Genomic DNA, 24047 nt, shown 5'->3' with positions numbered 1-24047 from the left:
CTGAACGTGGTCGTGTAGTAGAATCACATAACGATCGAACTCTCTCTCTCTTTCTTTTTCTCTTTCTCTCTCTCTCTCTCTCTCTCTCTCTCTCTCTCTCTCAACGTACATATGTATCTCAAAAAAGGATAAGAAAAAGGTAAAGGAAAAGAAAATAAAAGAAATAAAGAAAGAGAAAAAGAAAACGAGAAAGAGAGACAGACAGACACACAGAGAGAGAGAGAGAGAAAGTTTCATTTTCTCCATTACGCTTTCGATCTTTGGGTGGGGAAAATCAATAGGAAAACCGAGTTCGATAGGCGAGCATGGCTCGTACAACGTACGACAGATAAAACGCTTGTTATTATTTTTGAATCTATTTCTATGCCAGTAACATATGTGTGCCCTCGAATCGCAATACGTGAACAACGAAGACGATGTTACGAGAAGAAGAGTTATTGTCGACGTTGACGAGGACTCCATGGCGAAAGAAGAAGTGATTCCGAAATGTGTTTCAAAACATTTTGACTCGATGAAGAAAACATGTTAGAGTTACGAAAGATTGTCTTTGCTTCTTGACATCCGTTCGAGAAAAAAAAAACGTTCGACCCTCGATATTTACTGGGAATTGTCCTCGAATATGATGTTTCGACGGTGGTTGTACCCTTTCTTCTCCCTTTGCATCTGCATTCTATTGCAGCTGGATTGTGTCGAATCTACTCACATAACTGGCACATTCAACGCGAAAGAGTTCTTCCGTTTTCTCATTAAATTTGGCTTCCAAAAAACTGATCGTCACAGGCAGAAGGATACATCTGGATATATATTTGGAAACATCACGAGCAAAATGAACTTTTCTGTGCCGATTACATTGGCCGTTCTTGATCGGAGTCATTTTTTAGAGTACTATGGTAATAGGACTGTAATAGATAAAAATATTGCGTGTACTCTAATGTTTAATACTCTGAATCAGAGTTCTTACGATCCGAACTGTAACGACGAAGGTCAAGATTTTCTAAGGTATGTCTGATTATAGTTTGTACGTATATATCGCAAAAAAAATGAATCGACATTTCTATATTATATTTTTTCTTTTAATAAAGGCGAATACCTTGCCCTAGAGGAAAATTATGTCAAGACGAAGACTCTATATGGAATATTGTAAAGGGACATCAATTCACTTATGTTATACAGGACTTTTGGCAACCACGTTTCTGGTATATGAGTATAGTAGCATGTTATAGAAATGCAACAACATGCCAGTGGGAATATTATGACAAGCATGACATATTAGAGTATGATATATGGCTAGTAAATGGCAATCCTAATACTAGTGGCCTGAACAGCCTTACGTATCAGTTCTCCTATGACAGGCAGAATACTATAGAACTATATTTACTATTCTTTGTGTGCTATATTATATTAGTTCCGCTGCAATTATATGCAGCAAGATTACAAAAACACCCTGTGACACGATTATTTACGGCTAGCTTATTATTAGAGTTTGTTGCAGTGTGTTTAATTTTAATACACGTGTTAAAATTTTCTCTCGATGGAGTTGGCTACGAACAATTAGAAGTTGCCGGCGATATTTTTGATATTCTCTCAAGGGTAAGAAAAGTGTGTGTTTAATATGCGGTAGAATGTAAAAAGTGTAAAACCTAAATACAAGCATGTAATATACATTTTTTTATGCTTAGTATACAGCAATAGAATATCATTAACTCTATTCATATATGTACATATATGTGTTTGCGTGCTCTTGAATTTTTTCATAAACCATCGATACAATGAACTATTTATATTATAGGCATCATTTATGTTACTTCTACTTTTACTTGCCAAAGGATGGGCTGTAACTCGAATGGAATTAACATGGAAGCCTCTAGTTTTTGCTATATGGCTATGTTATGGAGTAGTACACATTCTGCTGTATGTTTGGAACATGGTACGTTTTTATTATTGTATTTAAATTCATTGCAAAATTTACTTGTCACACTTGTGTAATATTTTCTAGACTGAAGTTGACATAGTTGAAGACATCGACGAATACCAGACTTGGCCAGGTTGGTTCATTCTTTTATTCCGAAGTGCTATAATGATCTGGTTTTTATATGAACTTCGAAATACTATGACGTACGAACATAATACTCAAAAATTGAATTTTCTTCTTCACTTCGGTGCATCTTCACTAGTTTGGTTTATTTATTTACCAATAATAGCTCTTATAGCACTTCAAGTGAGTGCTCTTTGGAGGTTTAAATTGTTGTTAGGTGAGTATTGATAAACTCTCTACACATGTTGCAGCATACAAATTCTGTAAAAACAAACACGTACATCCAAATATACAATAATAATAATGAAATTTTAGGTATAACATACTCTGCTGATTGTTTTGCTTATTGTGTAATGGCACATTTATTATGGCCAACGCGAAGTGAACAGTACTTTTTACTCGCTCAAGGTGGAGATAATGGTGATGAACTTGATGAATTCAATGAAGCACCTCATGTACTGAATAATTATGTGGAACCAGAACTCAGTAAAATTATCACTTAATATTAAAATCTAAATGGGGTAAAATATTGAAGAGTAACGTTCAAAATGTGATGTATATTTGCCAAATGGTAAAACCATAGAAAATTGGTAATACTTTGATCTGTGCTATTTGAGACTGAAATGTGCTGCACATTCTGTAATTAATATATGTATATCATTGATTAGATCGAAATATGCAATAGAAGTCAATAATTAATGCGAAAAAGATAAAATGAACAAACACAATGTAAAAATCAGTTTATTATGATAATTTTCTACTTAGAGGGTAAAAATAATGATAATTGATTTATTTTGTACTAATTCATGACACACACATACACACACACACACACAGAGATATATCAAGTGCATAGTGTATAGTAGAATAATATAAAGTCACTTTCTTAATTTTAAAAGATTTGAAATGTGTAGCAGATTTTTATGGTTGGCAATTATCTGATAATTTTTATTTTTATTTGGCTTCTGTATTTCACCTATATATCATATACCTATTATATAATATATACATACATAAAAATATAAAATAATCACACTATTACATAGTAAATTTTATAATTTTATAGTAATCTACATAATAGAATTTTCTTGTAATACTCACTCTCTTTTTTCTCTTTATATTGTTCAATAATTTTATTATTCTACACTATAAAATATATTTTAGTGTGTGCTTGAAAGAGAATGATTATACATAGTTGTTTACATGATTGTGTGGTTTTATAATTACAATAAGATGGGAACATGACTAAGCAGCCATGAAATAACTAGTTGGGTACAAAACTGAAAATATTAATTTATTATAAACAATATCAGTATTATACATATACTGCATATTTACTTGGTAACAGTTTTATTACTGATACATCTGTAAACACTTGGAAATATTTACTATATAAATAGTTATGGCTCTTAGCAATTTTGTATTTTTCAGATTACATATATAATTGTCATGCTATAAACTACTTGATTTTAATTTAGATCAAAGCACAGTAAACACAACTTATTAAAAATTCTATAAGGTTTTACTACTATTTTTTTATTAAAAAATCGTGATTTAAACTTTAATTTTTGAACTGCCTGAAGAAAGTATAAATTCTATGTGATGATTTATATTAGTATATAGATAAATATATATATATATATATTATAAATCATTATTATTGTTAAATATTGTTGAACATTTTCCTTAGAAACTAACGTTTTTGTTTGTTTCTGTTTTATTAATTAATTAAAAATTCGGTTGTACACCAATAGAATATTAGTTTAAAAATGAATGAATCAATGACTTTGAATTAACAATTATATTTCTAATATTACTTTTTACTAGTTGTACATTATTTAATGAAATGATGTTGCTCAATCTTGTAATAAATAAGGTGATAGGGGTATACACAAATATACACTGTCTTTAGAAAAATTTTGAGCTCCTTGTATGTATTGAAATATTGGTGCAATGTTTCTAATGTCTTGATATTATTGTAGAAATCAGATAATGGATAATATTTTAGAAAAAATAATTAAAGAAAGGTCTATTATGTCCTTGAAAAGTAAATAAAATGTTTCGCAGAATAAATTCAAATGTTTAATTAAAATAATATAAACCTTGAACAAAAGATTTCAGTTATATATGTGTAGTGTTGCTTAATCAGCAATACCTTTCACATTCAACTAATTGTGAAATTAGTTTATTGTACTTAAGATGACTCTATTCATCTATATAACTAAAAGCGTATTTTAATATTTTCACATAAGCTGTTGTCAAAAAAATATATTGTACAAACAATCGTCAATTTGAATTCTAATTTTTCATATTGTTAAATATACAATAGTAAATGAGAACACAATAATGTTAAGTACTTTTTTACATGTAATAAAAGAAACTAAATTATTTGCCCTTATGTCTTATAAGTATGATATAAAAAAGTATATTATTTATTTCAAAATGATAAACAAATATTACGATATTATCTATCTACATTTATTTCACATTTACAACAATTTCAAATGCGATGTAATCTTATTTATTTCTACATTTGGACCCGGTCCAATTCCAATTACCGTAACTGTACCAGATTGTAATTGAGTCCTCCCTGCATCTCTTATTATGGCTGTGGTTATACCAACTTGCTGAGCTTTATGTGCTATATTTAATAATTCAACTTCGTTCGATACTTTAAGAACGATCTTTGGTTGACCGTTATATAACCAATCTTTAAACATATAATGTTTTTTTGGATTGGCTGTTGCTTTTCTATAACACTCTAATGCCGCATGGGCACATTGCGCTGCTATTTTCCCTTTTCCCATAACTATGTCCGTTCTCACTATAATCACCATTTTACAATTTTCCACTGAACATGCACGTATAAAGATTGGCATTATTTGTTTCAATATCGATAACATGTTATGAAAATTCTAATTAACTATCTAATCCTTATTCTTGTTTTTGTTTGTGCTCTTCCATACATACTCTAAACCTTTTTACATGATCCTGACATTTTCTCCAATCTCTTGTTTCAGCTATACATTCCTTAAATTGCAATACATGTAAAATAGAAACGATTACTTTAATCAATAATCAAAAAATTTTAACAAATCTCTAATTATTATACCTGAACTTGATAATGTAATTCAAGACAGCCAGCCTTTTTTAATTTTTGCTCAATTGTATCTATAATATCAATTGTTTGAGTTTCATCCTTTTTAACAACCATGATACTTTTATATAATAACGTTAAAATATATAAATTGTATTACTTTTTGACAATTATATCAAAAATAAAAATTAAACTATCGTTAGAGAGTATAAATAAATTAGATCAGAATTAAAGAAAAGAAATAGACGACATAAATATGAAATGATACGAGTACTTGTGTTTACACCATGCGTACATAAAACGAACGCAACTGTATTTATACGCAACTATAAGAACTATACGAGTAACGCAACTATAAGAATTGCGAAAACAAAATTTTTTAAAAAATCAAATAGAACAAATGTATTCGTGATATCGTAATGTATTTTTTTTTTCTTCCATAAAAATAATATTCGCGTTAATTTTTCAAACGAAACATTAATAACAATTTATTATTATGCAAAGAAATATTTGAATTTGTAGATGGTGCTGCTAAAATGTTCGTTAAGTGTTCACTCTATTATTCTTTACACACCATGTTTGTAACGAACAGCAATAGCCAATGAATTTAGTTTTTCTAATATATCAAAGGTAAGAAATAAGTTTATTTTCTTTGAACAATGAAAAGTATCTGAATATACTGTATAGATCATTTTTTTATACATTCACGCGTATGTATTTTATTTGGCTAAATTATTGAAACGGTGATATTCTTATTAATTGCATTATTTCATACATTACTTGTCCAAAAAAAGTTGAAATAAAATTTCGGTAAAGTATCTTATCATGTATATTCTGTATTATAGCTATTTGTTCAGCAGTCCAAAAGCTTGAAATATAATATTCATTTTGTATTGAACATTCAAGAATATTTAACTAAACTTAGATGAGTTAAATTAGGATCCAAGAATTCGTGAAAGTACAAAGTTCTATGTGAATATTTTTGTAAGAAATCTGTTGTGTCCTTAACCATATTTATAAATTTTAATTGACGGTACGTCGTACACAAATTATATTTTAACATTTTTTTTTCTTTTTTTTTCTTTTTTTTTTTTCAAATAAAAAACACCAACATGTTTTAAAATATACAGTTTCTTATGTGATAGATATTAATTTTAAATACAAAATATTTTTTTTACAGATTGAAAAAATGTCAGAACAATTTGTTGGTTGTACAGTCTCTGTCACATGTATAGATGATCTTGGTACTTACCAGGGTCAAATAATCGATTTAAATAAACAAAGTGTGACTCTTTCAAAGGCTTTTTGTAACGGTGTACCGCATACTTCCTCTGTAGTTAGTTTGAAGTAAGTCTGTAACGTATATAAATTTTTAAGTTTAAATTAAATAGATATTACCTCATATAATCGCATTTTAGTGCTAAAGATATAGTCAATGTAGAAATTATTTCCACCAAAGAAGCCTGCTCTAATGTAAATGATACACAAACACAAAGTAAAGTAACGGTAAAGAGACCCATTGCTAAAAGAGCAGGTAGATCTTTTTCTGAAAGTGTTCCATCTTCAACACATTCTGGTGGAATGCAGTCGTCGTCGAATTTTAAAAAACCTGTTGAGTCGGCGCAACAACAATCTGAACTGGCAACTAATGGCAAAATGGGATCAAGTATATAATTTTTTTTTGAGATAAGAATTACGCATTTCTAAAGTTTAACGAATAATAAATATTTAATAATTTTTACAGCCGAGTCTAATTGTAAGCCAACTCAAAAGAGACTTACTCATAGACAGAGAGTGCTTGAAAGGGACGAACATACTTTTGGTACTCCCATTGATCAATCCTTGAATCAAGATTTCGATTTTGAAAAAAATTTAGCACTATTTAATAAAGAGGTTTGTATGAAAGTCTCAATTTTTCACGAGTGAGTTAATAATTTTTTTACCAATCGATAATTACAATATTGATTTTTTTAGGCTGTATGGCAAGAAATTAATTCGCTCAAACCAGATATCGTTAGACAGTCGGAGAGTAATAGAGGCGGTGGTGGTAAATATCGACATGATGAGAACGTCATTGTTTCGGAACCTACAGCCTTCAGACAAATTGTTGTACCTTCGACTGGGGAAAAGGAATACGTTACGGATGATGGCCTAGTAATACCAAGTATCACTCTTGATCTTCATCGTCAATTAATTGGTGCAGCAGATCGGCTTGGAATTAGCTGGGAACGAAGGGTATGAAATTCTAATAGTTCGTTTTACTATGTATTTAATATGAAATTTGTAAGTCACTTTAAGCATTGCAGGTAGAACTTCTTGGACGTGCAGGAGCAGAAATTATTCTTCAGCTTCTCGGCGGTGGACATAGACTCAATCCAAATAATGCTCATCAATGGCCAACTGTTGTAGCACTTTGCGGACCGAATAGATCAGGAGCTGCTGGCGTTAATTGCGCACGACAATTATCTAGTCATGGTGTTAAAACAATAGTATTCGTTGAAAATTCGGAAGACGTTTTTCTTCTACAAGAACTATCTTTATATAGATTGACAGAAAACAAAGTAGAAACTAAAGTTAAAAATTTACCTTCTGTCGTAGATTTAATCCTTGTTGCGCTATGCGATGAAAATTCTCCAAAAATGGTTACTCCAGTAACACTGTGGGCAAATAATAATAGAGCACTTGTTTTAGCTATTGAACCACCATCTACAGGTACACCTGGCATTTTAAGTAAATTTAGTTTAGTCGGTGCTTTACCACTATCTCACAGTCTTGACAATGGTAGACTATATCTTTGTAATCTTGCTCTACCAAACAAAGTTTATTCTGATGTTGGAATTACTTATAGGTCTCCTTTTGGACCAAAATTTGTCATTCCTTTGCATTCCAATAACTCCTAGCAAATTTTTAACCAATTGTTGATTCTAGCAACAGCATCTTCAGATTTTAAAAAGTTCTAGTTTTTTTTTTCTTTCTTTAGCATTGTATACAATTAAAATAGGTATACTGTGTCACAGGAACATACTCCAAGGACAGAGGATACTGTCCTCATATAAAAAAAAGCATAACATGCTGTGACATTTACTATGTAAATTATAGTTTTTCGTAAGCATATGTTAAGTGTGGCTTACAGCAAATTGAGGATGATATATTTGATATGTTTTAATAGAACAATATATTTATTGATATATCATACATTTATAATATTAGATTAAACACATTTATATAATCGGACAAAAAATGAGCACAGTCAGAATTCTATAAACGATATTATGTAATTGCATTTGAATTTTGCCGCTGAAGCTTTGTAAATGAAATCATTAAAATACGTAGTATATGCGATAACGGTTATAACAATCAGTGAAAAAGAAATTGTAATATTTTAATATGTATTAGATATTCTTTAGAAATGATCCATTTTATGACTCGTAAAAATTATAATTACACTGAAAATTATTTATTGTACAAGTCCTATTTCTTTTTTTTTTTTTTGGAAAGTTCAGATGTATTTATCACGCGATAATTTTTACAATAGCTATTGATTTCTATGAAATCTATTATGTCATTATTCATTTAATTAGCATGTTTTGATATGTATTATTGAGTTCAAGAAGTATGTAAGGAAAATATTTCTCTTTTTCTATACTCGAAATTACTTTCCTAATGTATTTCTCTAATTAGGTATTAGATTTATCTTATCATATATTATAAAATATTCTGTGCACAATTATAATAGGATTAAATGCATTATATTGTTTTTGCAGATATCTAATTAGGTTCATATTCCCTTTCATTTCTAAAATAAATGTTATTAACTAAATTCAAAAGAATTTCAATATTTCAAATTTTATAATCGTTAATATATATATAAAAAAAAAAAAAAAAAAAATCATTCGTACAGAAAATACTTATTCCAGAGCTGTGTGAAAAAATTAGCATATCTAGTGTATTTTCTACAGGATAGTATATTTATATGAATCAATCATTTCAAAATGTGATGTTGCATTTTTAACGACTGTTTGTAACAAACATTCAGTATACAAGACTCATTTTAATTATAATTATTATAAGTAATTTATTCATATTTTATACCTGATTGTATATTCTTAAATTTATTCTACATTTAAGATTTAACAAATCGTAATGCTATAAACGATAAATTAGTAAGTAAAAAAGCATAATTTGTTTCTCATGCAAAACTTTAATTAAGTTCTAAATATTTTCAAAAAAGATATACGAATTAAATAAATCTGCTACTTTCACTGAGTAAATAAAATAGCTAGGCAAAAGAAGAAATTTTTATGTTTCTAAAAATTATTTTATTTATAATTTTGTATAACTTTGTATTCAACATATTTTTTTTTTTATTTTGATATACATAGATGTAATGAATCTTTTCTCATTAAGATGCAAGTACTTTTAACAATAATAAATGTAAGTACTTACAGTATATATATTCCTGCAAGATACTGGTCATAAAGTTCGATCAATATTTATCAGGAATTATATATGCATTATCACTCACGCATATTGAGAAAGAACATAATATAAGAATACTTGTATCTACAGAACAGTGTATACTGTATACTGGTGCATGATTGTTACTAGAGTTGTTGATGGCATTAAAAGAAACAATAAAAGTAATAGCCTTATTAAAATTTGTATCATTTTGAAATCAGAAATAGTATGTCATGTGCATGAACATTATAATTCACTATCTGCATTATATTTATATCAAATGAGTTATAACTCTTCTAAGCATTAACTGTTACAAATATTCCGTTCGTTTTATTTCGCGTTTTGCTTGGTTTTCGTTTAATAATAATAGTGATAAAAATTAAAATTCTTTTGTGATACATAGAAATACAATGAGATGAAATAGTAATTCTATAATTGAACATTCACATTTTTATTGTCGAGTTTCATAAATGCATGTCAAATCAGCATTCATTATAATTCATATAATCATCCAATCCGTGATTCTACTTCTAACCGAACAAGTATGAATGAAAAGACACCTAATTTAGGATAATCGTTTATAAGGCCAGTATAATCATGATATTAATAACTTTATATCGTCTGTCTTAGTAAATAAATTTTTTACTGAAAATTGCTTTTATAATATATTTAAGATTTGAAAATAGTAGCACCACCCTGAATAAATTCTATAAATCAATGATATACGATTCGTTTTCTCAACTACAAATTTTATATATCCTAAAGAATATTTACAATTTTAATAGATATCAGTCACTTCTAAATAAAAAACAGTCTGATCTATACTCTGTTTCTTAATATTTAGTTATTGATTGACGATATTGACGATATATTTTCTTTAAATATTTATACTAAATTTATTTATATAAAATATAATCAAATTTATACACACACTATCCACTTATAATCAAGTAAAATCTATATTTTTATTTGATCACCTTAATTTTCAAGTATATTTCTATACCAACATTACGATTAATATATTTTAAAGTAATATTTTTTATTTCAACATATTGGTAAAAATATACTCTTTAAAGTATTATACTTCATATAATTCTATTCTCTATAATTGTTCTAATGTATTTTCAATGCTATAGTTTTATTCATTCTTAAAACTTTAGTGAAATGACGAAGAGGAACACTAAATTCGTGTTGTTTAGGCGAAAATTTCATGAAGTAGTGAGATGTTAATAATACAAAGATCAGTGTGAAGCGTCTGAATAAATCGATTAATTATTTTATCAAGTAATCACATTGACTTTTAATCATTCAGTGAATACTTTTTCTTAGAATCTCGTTATCATTTTACAATCAACATAAATAATTTCGTACTAATGCGATATCGTATTTAACAATATCTAATTTGATATTATTTTCTGTTTCTAGCATTTTGCAGTTTGGACGGTTTAAAAAGAAGTGATGTAAATTGTTGCTGTATTTATATAATAAACAAATTTCAATTTGGAAACAAATATATCTTAGAATATATATTATATCATGATTACTCTACATTCAATCACTCAAAGCTTTTTTCGGGATATATATAGATGAGAGGCCATTGTAAAGATTACGTTCTAGAACGAAAAATTTATAAAATTGAATAATTTGTACTAAGTTTCAGCAATTAATATATGTATATATCGTTGATATGATATCACGTAAATATATCGTTAGAAAAATGTTTATCAAATGAAATTAGACATATACCTATTAGTTCTTCAACGAATATTGTATATTATTTTTTCTTTGCTAATAACTTTTCTTTTTTATACTCTTAATTTCCTTTAGAATATTAATGTTTAAAATAATGTTGATCAGGCCATATTTTTGTATCGTTTAGAAAAAAAATTATAAATTATTAAAACAGATTATGTATGAAGGATACATGCTATTATTGCTCAAGAACAATGATACTAAAGTTTATTATTGCGTCTATGATTAAAAAAGTTTTGCAAATTATTTCAAACAATTGTACAAATAATTAATATTAAAAATGTTACAATAGTTAAAAAAGAGAGAGAGAGAGAACTCTCGATATATCGAGCAATAATGCATGTTAATCCTTCATGCATATATGTATGTGCACTCATATGCACACAATTAATTTCTTTTAAAATAATAATCTACTTTGCAAGTTTGTTTCCTTTGCATGATGATGCAAGTCGTCAAAAAACAATCCGCATTGTAATAATGCTGTACCTAATGCATCGACGTATCAAAAAATGCCAGTTGTGTCTGGCTCTTAAAACATCCTCCTAGGAAGCAGGAGTTGGATTAGCGGTAGGTGGAATAGCGCTGGATTGTTTAGCGCGTCTACGTTTGTTTAATAATGGATTATTGGTATGATCGAGTTGTTTAAGATTTGCCGTATCGTAATCTACCCGCATTGTAGCTAAAGAACGAGTCATTTCTTCTTGTACCTCGGGCCAAAGTTCTTCACCTTCCCTTAATACACGACCAGTGTGCAAAGGCGTAGGAGGCACTTCTGTATATTTCTATAGATAAAATAAATATATAAAAAACCGATTATTTTTATCAAAAAATTGTCGATTAATCGAGACCTATGTTAAAAATAATGTTAACGTAAAAATATAACAGCATACGATAAAATGTGCCTTTTAATATCTCAAATGACTCAAATCACGCACTTAATTGTCTAAAAATAAATTAGACAATTCAACTTACGGCAATCCATTTATTGCGCATCACTTCGTCTATCTGCAATCTTTGTGCTGGATCTGTGCATAACATTCCTTTAATGAGATCACGAGCTTGTACACTTACATTAGACCATTCTGGAGCAGGAAAATCATATTGACCCAATCGAATTCTTTTTTTCATTCCAGGTGATATCGCTAAACCGTGATTACTATAGAACGGTGGGAAGCCACATAATCTATGAATTTAATAAAACAAATTACAGGCGAATCTTAGAAACGTTTACAGATCAGGATTTTTTTTTTTTTAATTGCGTTTAACGTGAGAAGTTTACTTACAGTATATACATTATTACACCAAGCGACCAAATGTCGCAACTTTTATCGTATTTTTCTGGTCCCAGAACTTCTGGAGCTACACATTATAAAATGACAAACAAATCTTTCCGTAAAATTTATTTTCGGTAATAAAAAGATTTATTTAGTAATCTATATATATATATATATATATATATATATATATATATATATATAAAGTTACTTACCAACATAATATGGCGTATAACAAGGAGTTTGTAATGTATCTTTCATATGTGTTTCTTTGGCAAATCCAAAATCAGTTAGTTTTAAAATTCCCGTACTATCTATAAAATGAAATAAATCAATTGAAATTAACAAAAACGCGATTGAACAATAATTTGCTTATGATTTTTCATTTACCTGGTTTGGAATATAAAAGATTTTCCGGTTTGAGATCTCTGTGAGCAATATTCATATCGTGCAGATGTTTTACAGCTACACATATTTCGTACATTATTTGTGCAGCTTCTGTAAATAGATTATATACACACGCACACATATATATATATATATACATACATTTTATATCATACAAAAAAAAAGGAAGAAAGACATTGAAATTTTTAATTTCTTCTTATATATACCTCTTTCCGTAAAAGCACTGTCTTGTCGATCTTGAATCCTTTGAAATAATTCACCACCTTCCATACTATAATACAAATAAACGAATTGCAATAAATCGATAAACAGATCTATTAAACTATCATTCAAATTTATTACAACGACCAATTTTGAACTATTACACACCATTCCATTACCACAAGTAAACATTTGTTTCCACTATACGAATTTTCATATACATCCTTTACTTGGACTATATGTCTACAATTGGACGCCCTCCAATGTAATTCAACTTCTCTTCTCGCTTTAACACAATCGTGTAAAACCTGTAGAAACGAGAAAATATCTATGTTATACAAGAAACATTTAATATTTAACACATTATTAACGTCATCCAATAGTGCGTTTAACATTCTCAATATGATTAAAATGAAAAGTTCTCGGAATTTAAAGATCCCTATTGTAAAGAAGAAAAAAAGAAAGAAAAAAAATATATATAAGATTCTTCTCTTATACTCGTCTTGTTATAATCTATTTATCAGAAAGATCGACGTCACTAGCAGAATTCTTTTTCTCGAGAGACCAAAGAAAGAGGGAGAGGCAATTTTTTATCTCCTAAGCTATTTCCAACAAACCGACGTAATCGCTAATGTAAACTTAAAGATGCGATGGTGTAAAAATGAGAGTAAACAAACATTCGATTTGATAGATGAGGATCTTACAAGTATTATACAAATGTATGTACTACGAAAGTAAATTATATCCATGGGGAGTAGAAAGAGATTAAACAGTTTTAAAAAATTCGTCATCGATGATACGAAGTTCTTCAATTGCGATGATTAATCCTTATTTAATTTATTCCATTAGAAAAGATACTTAAAAATAATATTTAATTATAAGAAGCTTATAAATGTATATATGTACAATTCGAATAATTTAATATTGTTTTCGAATTTATAATGACAAACACCTGTGTGATCTATGTTAGGAATCTGAGCACATATGATACGTTTTTCTAGTTATGACATGCGTCAATGAAAAATGCATGCAAATGCAATTTACACATTCGAAGAAGTAAAAACGCAGGTACAAGACTCGAAGAAGTGTATGCGTATAGGAAACAGCATTCCTCTTATACTTCGTAACACTGACTTTGCACTCCTTATTTTTCTCTATATATCGAAAAATTATCTACACAGATAATTTGTAATTATTTTCTAAAATGCTGATTTTTACGGTAATATGATTAATACGGCTATCACGAATACTACGACAATTTGAAAATTTTGCGGCTTTCTTTTTTCGATTAAAAAAATTAAATTTATACATTAAAAAAAAAAAAAAAAGAAAAGAACCGACAACTCATTATCTCGTCAGAATTATTATAATTTAAGTTTTTCATATCCATTAATTTTGGACGAACGCTTGAATCATTTCTATTCATTATTATTAAAAATTTTAAATAATAAAATTATGGTTAACATATATATTTTAATAATTATGATTTTAATAATCTTAAAGGAAAAAATTAGTTCTTATATTACCAATCGATTTGATGATTCCGATGTTAAAGAATGACGATTCGTAAAAATATTCAAAATTATGCGGTGTAAGACAAACGAAATAAATTGTGCAAAAACTTTGCATTGTTAAATACTATTGTTTTTTTAAATATATAATACGACGTGTGTGTCAATTCCAGCGATTGCTTACGAAGTAATGACTTGAAATAATCGAGCGGGACTCGGCCGATTATCCGAAAGATTTACGAACGTGATGTCGTCCGTAAGATGGACGATACATTTTTCTCGCAATTAAAATCTATTATTACAGCACACATGCGAAGAAATAAATTACGAGACTCTGTTAAACGGACAGTCTTTAATTTACGCGTCTCTTGCCGATAATTTTCGATACGTCTAATTTTGCGTCACGTAAGATGTCTAGACTTCTTGATGATCTAGAAAGAGAGAAAGAGAAAGAAAGAGAGAGAGAGAGATTTACTCTTCGCTCTTAAAGATATTTAACGTCGAATGACAGAAAAATGTGATAAGAAATCACGCGGTTGACCGTACATGCGTGTTGTAATATAACGTTTTCATCGTATGTCTGATCTAAAAATAATATTTAAAGGTTATTGCGCGTTCCGCGTTCTGAAATCGAAAGAAGTCGAAACTGGTTTTCATTCAGATCGTTAGTATGTCATCAAATGATGCCAACATCGGCGATAATGAGAGAACGCTTTCGATATGAACGAAAAATTAATTGCGTAAAAAGGATGAGAAATCGAAATCGTACGTGTCATCATAATTCGGCGAGGAATAAAGAAGACGAAAGGGAGAGCTCGAAAAAAAATTTATATAAAAAAATATTTTCGGCAAAATCTGTTACTATATATCGTGATCGCTATACATCGTCATCAAATCGTCCTTTCTTTTTTTTTCTGCTTTACATCGAATTAATCCTTGCGATTATTCAGCTCTAAACTTTTTGCAAACAGAACAATATTTCTCTTTAACAATTTCAGCTATAGAACACGATCCATTACCAAAGATTTATTTCTATAAAAAATTTTCAAACACTAATAGAATCGTTTTTAACACCTCGTGCTACTCCGCCTTGCTAACTCTACTACTTTGCTACTTTTTTTCTAACTCTAATACCTTTGGTATTTTCCAACTATTTACGTATTCATAACTGTATACTCTCAACTTCCGCATTTCCATTGAACTCTCATCGAATATTTCTTAAGAAAGTTTATATCCATATGCTTACGTATATACCTATGCCTGTGTGTATATATATATATATATATATACACATATACATACGTAGCTATATACACTTAATTAAAATCGGCGACGTTATACGTCATTGATAATGCAATATCGACATTTTAAACTAGTCCAGTACTATGTCGTTGGTAGGAACGATGTCAATCATCGTCATCGCCATCGCCATCGTCGTCATCGTTGTCGATGGTAGTAAATACAACGTATGTGAAAGAAGAGAAAGAGATCAATAGTTAGAAAGAGAGAGGACGAGAAACCTGTCGATCATAAAAAGATCGAATTTATGATAATAAGATTAACATTCGTCGACGATTGACATGTCCATTAACATTACCATATAAATCGAACGAACGAGCCGCGAAATGGAAACGTCGTTGATCTAACCAAAGACTAAATTATGTTCTCCAGTCAACGTCTCGATCGAAAATGGTGTCGTGCTCGTCTGACAACGATAAAAGAAACGCGTAGCGATGACGTCGTCTTCGTTGTCGTTACAAGAAAAAAAAAAAAAAAGCAAACAAAACCGTATAGATCTCGTTCTCTTTTCTTGTTAAGAATCAATGCGAAATAACATTGCCAAATCACGAAGGGCAAATATCTCTACAACTTTAAACAACAATAAGAGATTTGATTTAGTTCCGAGAAAAACAGTCTTCCAAGTTTTTCACGGTGTTGTTAATACTTTGTTAGAAGAATGACAAAGAGTTTTACGCATTAAAATATCGACGTAAAAAAGTAGTAACGTTCTTCGGAGTATCGCCGTTGTTTCATTTATTGATAAAAATTATATTTCTTTGTCCTTAGTGTATTTCGAAGACTTCTAAACAATGTCTCATTTTATCGAATAACATTTTATATGTGCTTTTTTTTTGTAACATATGACAGAGTTATTCATAACACGAATCCAACAAAGCGTTCTCCAGTTATGAATATGTCCGAATATTGAAAAAATTACAGGCATTGTATTTTTTAATTGCATGGTAAAATATTCTATATATATATATATATATATATATATATATATATATATATATATATGGATGACACGTTATACTTAAATGCAGAAAGTATAAATATAGAAGCATTAACAGGACGGTGTCAGGCATTTACAAAACAAACAACGAAAAGTAAAACCGCCGTATGTGGTTTGTCAATGGCGGCCGTTTGAAGGCTTACAGCCGGAAATCAATCAACGAGGACGAATTTACAGTGAAAAAGTAGGTTGCAGACGTTGCCTTGACACGAGACAAAAAAGACGGCGTGAAAAAATTTATTTGCATATATTTCTCTTTGTTTTTCTTTTAACGTTAACTGCTCCGTATAAATATTATAGAGTGTCCACGATTTATGTCGAAATAGTAACACGATGAAAAAAAAAAAAAAAAAGAAAAAAAAAGAAAACATAAGTATCTAGATTCGTATTCATATATAATTCAAAATACATATGAAAGCAATTTGTCATTCCAATAAAATAACAAATGAAGTTAATCTCGATCAATTTTTCTCGATAATTCAAACGCTCTCGTTTCTCGATAATATTTATCGAAAATTCTCAAGATCTACAATCGCGATGATATTTCTCTCGTAGTAGACTAGACGACTTAACAATAGGATTTATTAAGATTATGAAACGCTCGCATTATGTCTTATTAGAGCCATTATTATCATCATTGTATTTAACGACGAGGACGATACTTATTTGCGCCGTGGGAAACGACAGATGATAGGTAAGTCTGTTTTCCGGTAAATTTGAATTACACGCGGTATATGCTTTCGATCGATCGTCTCTTTTTCTCTCTCTTTCTCGTTTGTCTTCCTATACGAATTTTCATCGTCACATTTGAACTTGATAAGATACGAATGCGTCTCCTTTCAAATTAATTCTTTGACTGTAATGAAAAGAAGAAAAAAAAAAATAATCGTCGCGTGTTACAATTTCAAAAAATTTCATCGAGCCGTAGAATAATGTATTTGCAGAATATTAATGTATTTGTCATGGAGAAAAAAAAAAAGAAAAAAATAAACAAGCAAAAATAATGTAATTTAACCGAAACCTCGTAATAATTGCCATGTTCATTCGAAAACGTAATGTATGAATAATTTTAAATGCATTAGCGTCTGCCTCGTTTTTTCTTTCTTTCTTTATTTTTTTTTTTTACGACAACGTTCGTTTTTTTCTATTTTTCTTCTTCTTCTTTTTTTTCCCTTATCTTTGTTTTTATTTTCCTTATCGGCATATTCATATATGTATTTCGTGTTATCGCTCGAAGTCATGCTTAAGCAACTGAACCTAATCGAAGATTAATTTTCCCGTAGGGAAAAGGGTTAATTAGGTAATTAGTAATTCGCAAACGTAATTTCTTATCGCGGAACTGCCCTTACGACCCTGGGAATATTTCCAGTTGAGAAACGGAATGATAACTAACAGCAAAGGCATTAACCATTTCGGTAGTGGAAAGCATGAGATCATCACGTTGTTTAGGCACCGATATATCTCTGACTTATCGGTTCGCCACGAACCTATGCAACTATTCGAAGCATTCGATATCTAACGTTCCTTATACGTTTCTTATACATATATAAAGACAGAGGGACATACACGCCTAACTACCTTTAAAAGTCATCAAGGCAAGAATCGAAACTCTCGAAATTAAGATAGACTGTGTTTTTCCTTTTTATTATATCTTTCTTGTCTTTTCTTTTTTTTTTTTTTAATCGTACTACGTACTTACATCTTACATTTACTCGTCATCGTAAAGATTTATGTAATACGATATAAAATAATCCAGAGAGAACTTTCCAAACTTTTATGAGTCAAGAATGAAAATTTGATATGATACCACACATCTATTTAGATGATAGGACTCGGAAGAAAAAAAGAAAAATTCGAGAGAATAATTCTTATATTATTCTTGAGAATCGTTGAATCGATTTCGAATCGTTAATACGACGATGCTCGAAACTCTATTAATATCAAGATCGTAAGCTGTTTTAATATTTTAATAATTCAACTAACTCGACTCATTACGTTTTAAAAATCATTGCTCTTATAAGGGAAATCCCAAAAGATATCTGACGAGCTCGAGGCAGATTTATTATATTATTTTAAAATACTTTCCAAGAATTCGTACGGCATGACGTCAAGCAATGACGAAATCGATCTAAAGGATTTAAAAAGCGACGGCCAATCGTTCAGAGATAGATAGAACTAAAGAGAGAGAAAAAGAGAAAGAAAGAGAGAGAGAGAACATCGGTTGTCACGATTTCTTGCTTTATAAACTAACGTTGTATATCCTCGTAAATTAAATCATAAAGTTGAACGATGCGATCGAGAATCGGTCTGCTCGAGAACACATGTACGACGAATGAATATTTTCCATGATTCGTGTAATCGGTCATCGGCATTCGCTATATGTATACTTATTATCTCTATACGAGATCGACCATTGCTCATACCGCGACCGTGGAACGAATGCCTTTGCCAGCTGCATTTACTTACATATGTATATATGTATATTTGAACTAGACGTTTCGCGATTCTTCTACGTAAGTTTTATTAGAATTTCAAAGTTCAATATATATACATACATACATATGTATGTACATACGTAAATTCTAATGTCGTATTAAATATATCTACCGAAATCACTTTATCTTGGAATTAACTGATTAGAAATCGAGAATCGTTGCGAAGGGTTATACAAAAAAAATATATACGTAATCTCCCGTGAACAAGAAGGAAGAGAGCTCGTTCACAGTGGTGGGGAAGGGTCAGGCTCGTATATTTGAATTTCGATGATAAAGGAAACAAAAGGATAAGACGCGAATGTATAGCGTCGTACCGACCGAATGGGAAATCACTGGGTATAAATAGAGGATGACTCGCGGTCTGGACTCGCCCGTTGAATATCGCTAGTCGATGATGATGATGATCATACCTCCTTGTGGGCCAAGTGGATATCGAACGTGAGCTTTTACGAGATCGATGCTCCTCTCAACGAGAAAAACTTTTTTTGCAAAAATTATGGAAAGAAAAGAACAAAAATTACAAATAAATAAAGTAAAGTCAATTATTCCTTTTTAATATCTTTTAACGAATAATGTGTTCATCCTTTCGTAACATCGTCGCTTTGGTATTTCAAAAATAGACGGGGTCGCATGGTGATATATAAGTACCTATGATGCGTGACACATGATATCTCTCTTTCTCTCTCTCTCTCTCTCTCTCTCTCTCTCTCTCTCTCTCTCTCTCTCTCTTTCTCTGTCTGTCTGTCTGTCTGTCTGTCGCTTTCTCTCTCTCTCTCTCTCTCTCTTCTACAAAGTAGTCACTATTTCGATTCTTCGAACGTTTTGAAAAAGAACATCTTTCAATTTGAAATTATATTTCGAGGAAGAATAAGAAACTAAATAAACATGTAAGAGTTGGCTCTCGTAGAACGAATATACAATCTATCTCTCTTTCTACTATCTTAATCATTCCTTTGCGCTTTGACTAGGAACGTTGCTGGCATAACAACAAGAGAACACGTAAATGGAAGGACGTACATATATATACGTGTATACGTAAAAAAGAGAACACGTGTACGAAACTTGTACAATTTTAATTTATTAGATGTATATAATTTAAAAAAGAATAACGCGTTGACAGCTATTTAAATTAGTTCTTATAACCAGTCGACGTTGACAATCGAAGCGCAAAAAAAGGATTGATCGATGTTCAAGATTTATGCAGAATGTAGATCGAATAAAAATATAAGAAAAAAATATATATATTAAAAAAAAAAAAAGAAAAGATGAATCGTTCTAACCTTGAGGGCATATTTTTCCCTAGTATTTTTATCGTAGCATTGTACGACCTTCCCGTTAATACCAAGCCCCAGAACGTGATTACTGATCTCGTAATCGTCGGTGATCGGGGTGACTTTTGGTAGTCGAGCCTCGCACTTAGGTAACATATTCTCCATTATTTTCCTCTTGCAATCCTGACTCGTACTCGTGGTCTCGTCCTTTTTTCGACTTATCGTTACGGTATCCTTCGTTTCGTCTTCCCGTTTTCGTTTGCACTTTTTTAGCTCCTCCTTTTCCTCCTTTTTTTGTTCCAAAGGAGATCTCTTCTGCTTTCTACAAAGAAAAAAAGAAAAAGAGAAAAAGAAAAAACGATTAATAATCACGCTGATCGTCTGTGACAATGGCAGCTATATAAATAATATTCGCGAATCGTTTATGCTATAATTCGTTTCAAGTAAAAAACCTAATGACCGATAAATAATTCGTTCTAATGGAATAATATTATTTTTATCACTTAAACGACGAGGACCATCGATTGGTATAATATTTAAATTGATAATAAAATAATGAAATAAATATTTCGATCGATATAACACAGTTTAACAAAGGATAGCTCGTATAACGAATCGCGATAAACGCATAAACGCATTACGCTTATTCCTTATAGATATATCATGACTCGGTTAAATGATTTACTCGCAATGGCGCGCGGGCGCAAAGTGATAGTATGTAATTACGTCATGAATCGTAACTCAGTTTCGGCGCACGCTTCTACGTACTCACGGGTTCCTTCTGATTCTACGTAGATATATGTATATAATATGCGCAGTATGTACGTATGTATATATATTTATATATGACATGTATATAGACGTATCGACGAGGATAATATTTCAACGAGTTTTATTCGATCTCCAAGTAACTTTCTATCGATCGTACAACTACTTTTGTTAACGATTAAATATTCACGGTATTAACGATATTATGTATATTGTACAGAACGTTGTCGTGATCGATAAATTACATATGTATCGTTGAAAAATGTATGCAACGTTTAACAACGATATAGAAAACGAAATAGCGTTAAAAGAAATGCAAGTCATGCGAGAATAATAATGTATTTGTTTTAACGACGGTAATAAAATTATTCGATCGTCTCGTCGAATTAATAATAAATTTCTAATAACGAATCTTTAAAAAAGAAAAGAAAAAGAAAAGAAAGAAAGAGAGAAAGAGAAAGAAAACAACTACAAGAGGAAAACATAATGCCGGTGGTTTCGATCCAACTGCAATGCAACGATGCACGACGGCACGCCATTGGTTCGTCTTTTCGATATTAAAGCATATCGACCAATAGGAAAGCGATAGGACCAACGGCGTTGCGGCATTGCGGTCGCGATAGGAACGTAAATCGACCGTAGGATGTTGTGTTACACACATGTGCACGACGAATATCGAATACACGTATAAGTGTGCTCGTACATAGTACTCGTAAATGTTTCTCGCGATAAAATCGATCGGACGTTTGATAAATGAAATGTTATTATTATGCGTGCGCCTTTCGTTGCAGAGAAAACACAGAACGTTATGTGTACATGTAAATATATGTACGCGTTATGTGTACGAAAAAGAAAAAATAAACGATCAAGCAAACCAAAAAAAAGAAAAAAAAAACAATTGCAATTTTCACACTAAACTTTCCACTGTCATATAACTTCGCGCGCCACTAATAAACGCGACGAAGAATGTTAAAAAAAAAAGAGGGAATAAAAGTAATATTTATCGAATATATATCGTTGAGAAAATTCGTATTTCAGGTTTACGAACATAATAAGAAAAATACGAAGAGAGAAAAGAAATAGATCGAAGAGAATGATAGATATAAAATTTAACAAGGTTAAGATAGAAACCTCCAGAACCTCCACTTAGAACCCGACTTCGGCATGTGTGCGTAGTAAGTAGAAAAAGAACTGGTCGAATATTCGATAGGTTTGAATTTGAAAATCCCGCCTCTTCTTTTTTCAACGAAGTTGATTCGAATAAGTAGCACACGTTTCCAGAAGAGGAGATGCACGTTTCTGGAGAAGAGAGGAAACGAGGAGGAATACGCACACGTACACGCGCACGCACACGTACACGTTTTTACACACGCGTGATAATTACGATTAAAAAAAAAAAAGAAAAAAAAACCGAACGAAAGAAAATCAAGCTTTTTTAAACGTGCACGAAAAAGTCGATTAACCGTTTGTCGTCAAGCTGAAAACTAAAGAGAAATCGAGCCAATGAAACGTCGTTATCGTCGTTGTCGCTGTCGTCAGATCGAGTTGGCGCGCTACTCAATTCGCAACTCCTTTCCGTTGAAAATTCCTTATTAAAAAGAAACGAAAAAAAAAAAAAAAAACGGGGAACGTAGTGTGTGTACGTGTGTCTCTCTCTTTCTCTCTTTCTGTTTCTCTATCTCTATCTCTATCGTCGTTGTATAAGCGCGCGCAACAAAACGACGAACGACCGATTCTCGCGTTTACGCGATTTCGACGAAAATGAGACTGAAGATTCTTTCATGATCATTGTCGCGTTATGCAAGAGCCTTTCGACAATTATAAAAAGTTTATCAAATTATCAGAACAAATCTGATGATTTAGATAAAATGATTATACCGCTTAAAAGTAAGCTGTCTTCTATCTCTATCTCTATCTATCTATCTATCTATCTATCTGTCTGTCTGTCTCTCTCCGTTTCCCCCACTCTTCTCTCTCCTTAACCCTTCTTATACTACCCCCACCAAATTGCACTTTTCTCCATCGAGACACTGTCGCAGAAATTATTCAGAATGGCGAAGGAGCTTGCACGAAGCGGAGAGATGTTAGACGATATGTGTATATATGTATGTATAATGTATATATGACGTATGACGTATGTACATATATACATACATACATACGTACGTACGTACGTATGTACGTATCTACCTTGAATTTTAAATTTCAAGAAACATTTTCATCCGACAATCGGAAGAATGAGCAAAGAATAGACCGGCTAGTTTTTTCTTTTCGCTTTTTCTTTTTCTTTCTTAATTTATTATTATTTTTTATCCTTTTTTGTTCTTTTTTTTTTTTGTTATGAATTAATTTTTTTGTCATCCATTTCGCGCAAATACTCTATGTGATATGTGTTCTCTACCTTGACGATGTTTCGTTCTTTCCGCAATAATTGATTCTTGCCGCCAGAAGTAAATTACAACGAGAACTTCCTCGAAATTG

At 30.7% G+C, this 24047-nt stretch overlaps 5 protein-coding genes across 6 annotated transcripts; 2 read left to right on the top strand and 3 right to left on the bottom strand.

Moving 5' to 3' along the window:
- The first annotated feature begins 35 nt into the window (after positions 1–35).
- Positions 36–4423, top strand: LOC127066109 (transmembrane protein 145). The gene is made up of 5 exons (XM_050999444.1): positions 36–999; positions 1083–1590; positions 1790–1927; positions 1997–2252; positions 2351–4423. Exons 1-5 carry the CDS (start codon positions 620–622, stop codon positions 2536–2538), a joined length of 1470 nt encoding a protein of 489 aa, XP_050855401.1. The 5' UTR covers positions 36–619; the 3' UTR covers positions 2539–4423.
- A 68-nt stretch (positions 4424–4491) lies between these two features.
- On the bottom strand, positions 4492–4938 carry LOC127066116 (peptidyl-tRNA hydrolase 2, mitochondrial). The gene has a single exon (XM_050999463.1). The coding sequence runs from the start codon at positions 4936–4938 to the stop codon at positions 4525–4527; it is 414 nt and encodes a 137-aa protein (XP_050855420.1). The 3' UTR covers positions 4492–4524.
- Positions 4917–5486, bottom strand: LOC127066118 (cytochrome c oxidase assembly factor 4 homolog, mitochondrial). Its single transcript, XM_050999466.1, has 2 exons — positions 5148–5486; positions 4917–5065 (listed from the first exon to the last, which is right to left on the bottom strand). Exons 1-2 carry the CDS (start codon positions 5247–5249, stop codon positions 4970–4972), a joined length of 198 nt encoding a protein of 65 aa, XP_050855423.1. The 5' UTR covers positions 5250–5486; the 3' UTR covers positions 4917–4969.
- A 496-nt stretch (positions 5487–5982) lies between these two features.
- On the top strand, positions 5983–9790 carry LOC127066110 (enhancer of mRNA-decapping protein 3). Its single transcript, XM_050999445.1, has 6 exons — positions 5983–6165; positions 6313–6479; positions 6551–6798; positions 6877–7025; positions 7107–7367; positions 7439–9790. Exons 2-6 carry the CDS (start codon positions 6322–6324, stop codon positions 8030–8032), a joined length of 1410 nt encoding a protein of 469 aa, XP_050855402.1. The 5' UTR covers positions 5983–6165; positions 6313–6321; the 3' UTR covers positions 8033–9790.
- LOC127066111 (MAP kinase-activated protein kinase 2) lies at positions 7385–23174 on the bottom strand. Of its 2 annotated transcripts, XR_007782276.1 has the most exons (11): positions 22698–23174; positions 20808–21120; positions 13394–13533; positions 13231–13295; positions 13007–13114; positions 12832–12930; positions 12626–12701; positions 12315–12525; positions 11829–12124; positions 7719–7789; positions 7385–7598 (listed from the first exon to the last, which is right to left on the bottom strand). XR_007782276.1 is itself a non-coding variant. In XM_050999446.1 (9 exons), the coding sequence occupies exons 1-9, from the start codon at positions 22730–22732 to the stop codon at positions 11885–11887; spliced, it is 1287 nt and encodes a 428-aa protein (XP_050855403.1). In that variant the 5' UTR covers positions 22733–23172; the 3' UTR covers positions 8607–11884. The 2 variants fall into 2 exon arrangements, 1 of the variants encoding a protein (XP_050855403.1); XM_050999446.1 differs by lacking the exons at positions 7385–7598; positions 7719–7789 and having other exon boundaries at positions 8607–12124; positions 22698–23172.
- Between the last annotated feature and the right edge of the window lie 873 nt (positions 23175–24047).

The sequence above is a fragment of the Vespula vulgaris genome, chromosome 9 (assembly GCF_905475345.1).
Source record: "Vespula vulgaris chromosome 9, iyVesVulg1.1, whole genome shotgun sequence".
Taxonomy (NCBI): domain Eukaryota; kingdom Metazoa; phylum Arthropoda; class Insecta; order Hymenoptera; family Vespidae; genus Vespula; species Vespula vulgaris.
Note: the sequence above shows the minus strand (reverse complement) of the source record. Positions and strands in the feature narration are given on the sequence as shown.

What these genes read in the sequence shown, in the direction of transcription:
- LOC127066116 (XM_050999463.1), bottom strand. Translation starts at nt 4,938, where the DNA reads ATGTTATCGATATTGAAACAAATAATGCCAATCTTTATACGTGCATGT.
- LOC127066111 (XM_050999446.1), bottom strand. Translation starts at nt 22,732, where the DNA reads ATGCCGAAGTCGGGTTCTAAGTGGAGGTTCTGGAG. An exon ending in TTACTTGTGGTAATGGAATG is followed by an intron (nt 13,296 to 13,393) that starts GTGTGTAATAGT and finishes TTTGTATTATAG; the next exon opens with TATGGAAGGTGGTGAATTAT. An exon ending in CAGTGCTTTTACGGAAAGAG is followed by an intron (nt 13,115 to 13,230) that starts GTATATATAAGA and finishes ATCTATTTACAG; the next exon opens with AAGCTGCACAAATAATGTAC.
- LOC127066118 (XM_050999466.1), bottom strand. Translation starts at nt 5,249, where the DNA reads ATGGTTGTTAAAAAGGATGAAACTCAAACAATTGATATTATAGATACA. An exon ending in AATTACATTATCAAGTTCAG is followed by an intron (nt 5,066 to 5,147) that starts GTATAATAATTA and finishes TTGCAATTTAAG; the next exon opens with GAATGTATAGCTGAAACAAG.
- LOC127066109 (XM_050999444.1), top strand. Translation starts at nt 620, where the DNA reads ATGATGTTTCGACGGTGGTTGTACCCTTTCTTCTCCCTTTGCATCTGC. An exon ending in GAAGGTCAAGATTTTCTAAG is followed by an intron (nt 1,000 to 1,082) that starts GTATGTCTGATT and finishes CTTTTAATAAAG; the next exon opens with GCGAATACCTTGCCCTAGAG. An exon ending in TGCTGTATGTTTGGAACATG is followed by an intron (nt 1,928 to 1,996) that starts GTACGTTTTTAT and finishes AATATTTTCTAG; the next exon opens with ACTGAAGTTGACATAGTTGA.
- LOC127066110 (XM_050999445.1), top strand. Translation starts at nt 6,322, where the DNA reads ATGTCAGAACAATTTGTTGGTTGTACAGTCTCTGTCACATGTATAGAT. An exon ending in TAATGGCAAAATGGGATCAA is followed by an intron (nt 6,799 to 6,876) that starts GTATATAATTTT and finishes TAATTTTTACAG; the next exon opens with CCGAGTCTAATTGTAAGCCA. An exon ending in TAGCACTATTTAATAAAGAG is followed by an intron (nt 7,026 to 7,106) that starts GTTTGTATGAAA and finishes TGATTTTTTTAG; the next exon opens with GCTGTATGGCAAGAAATTAA.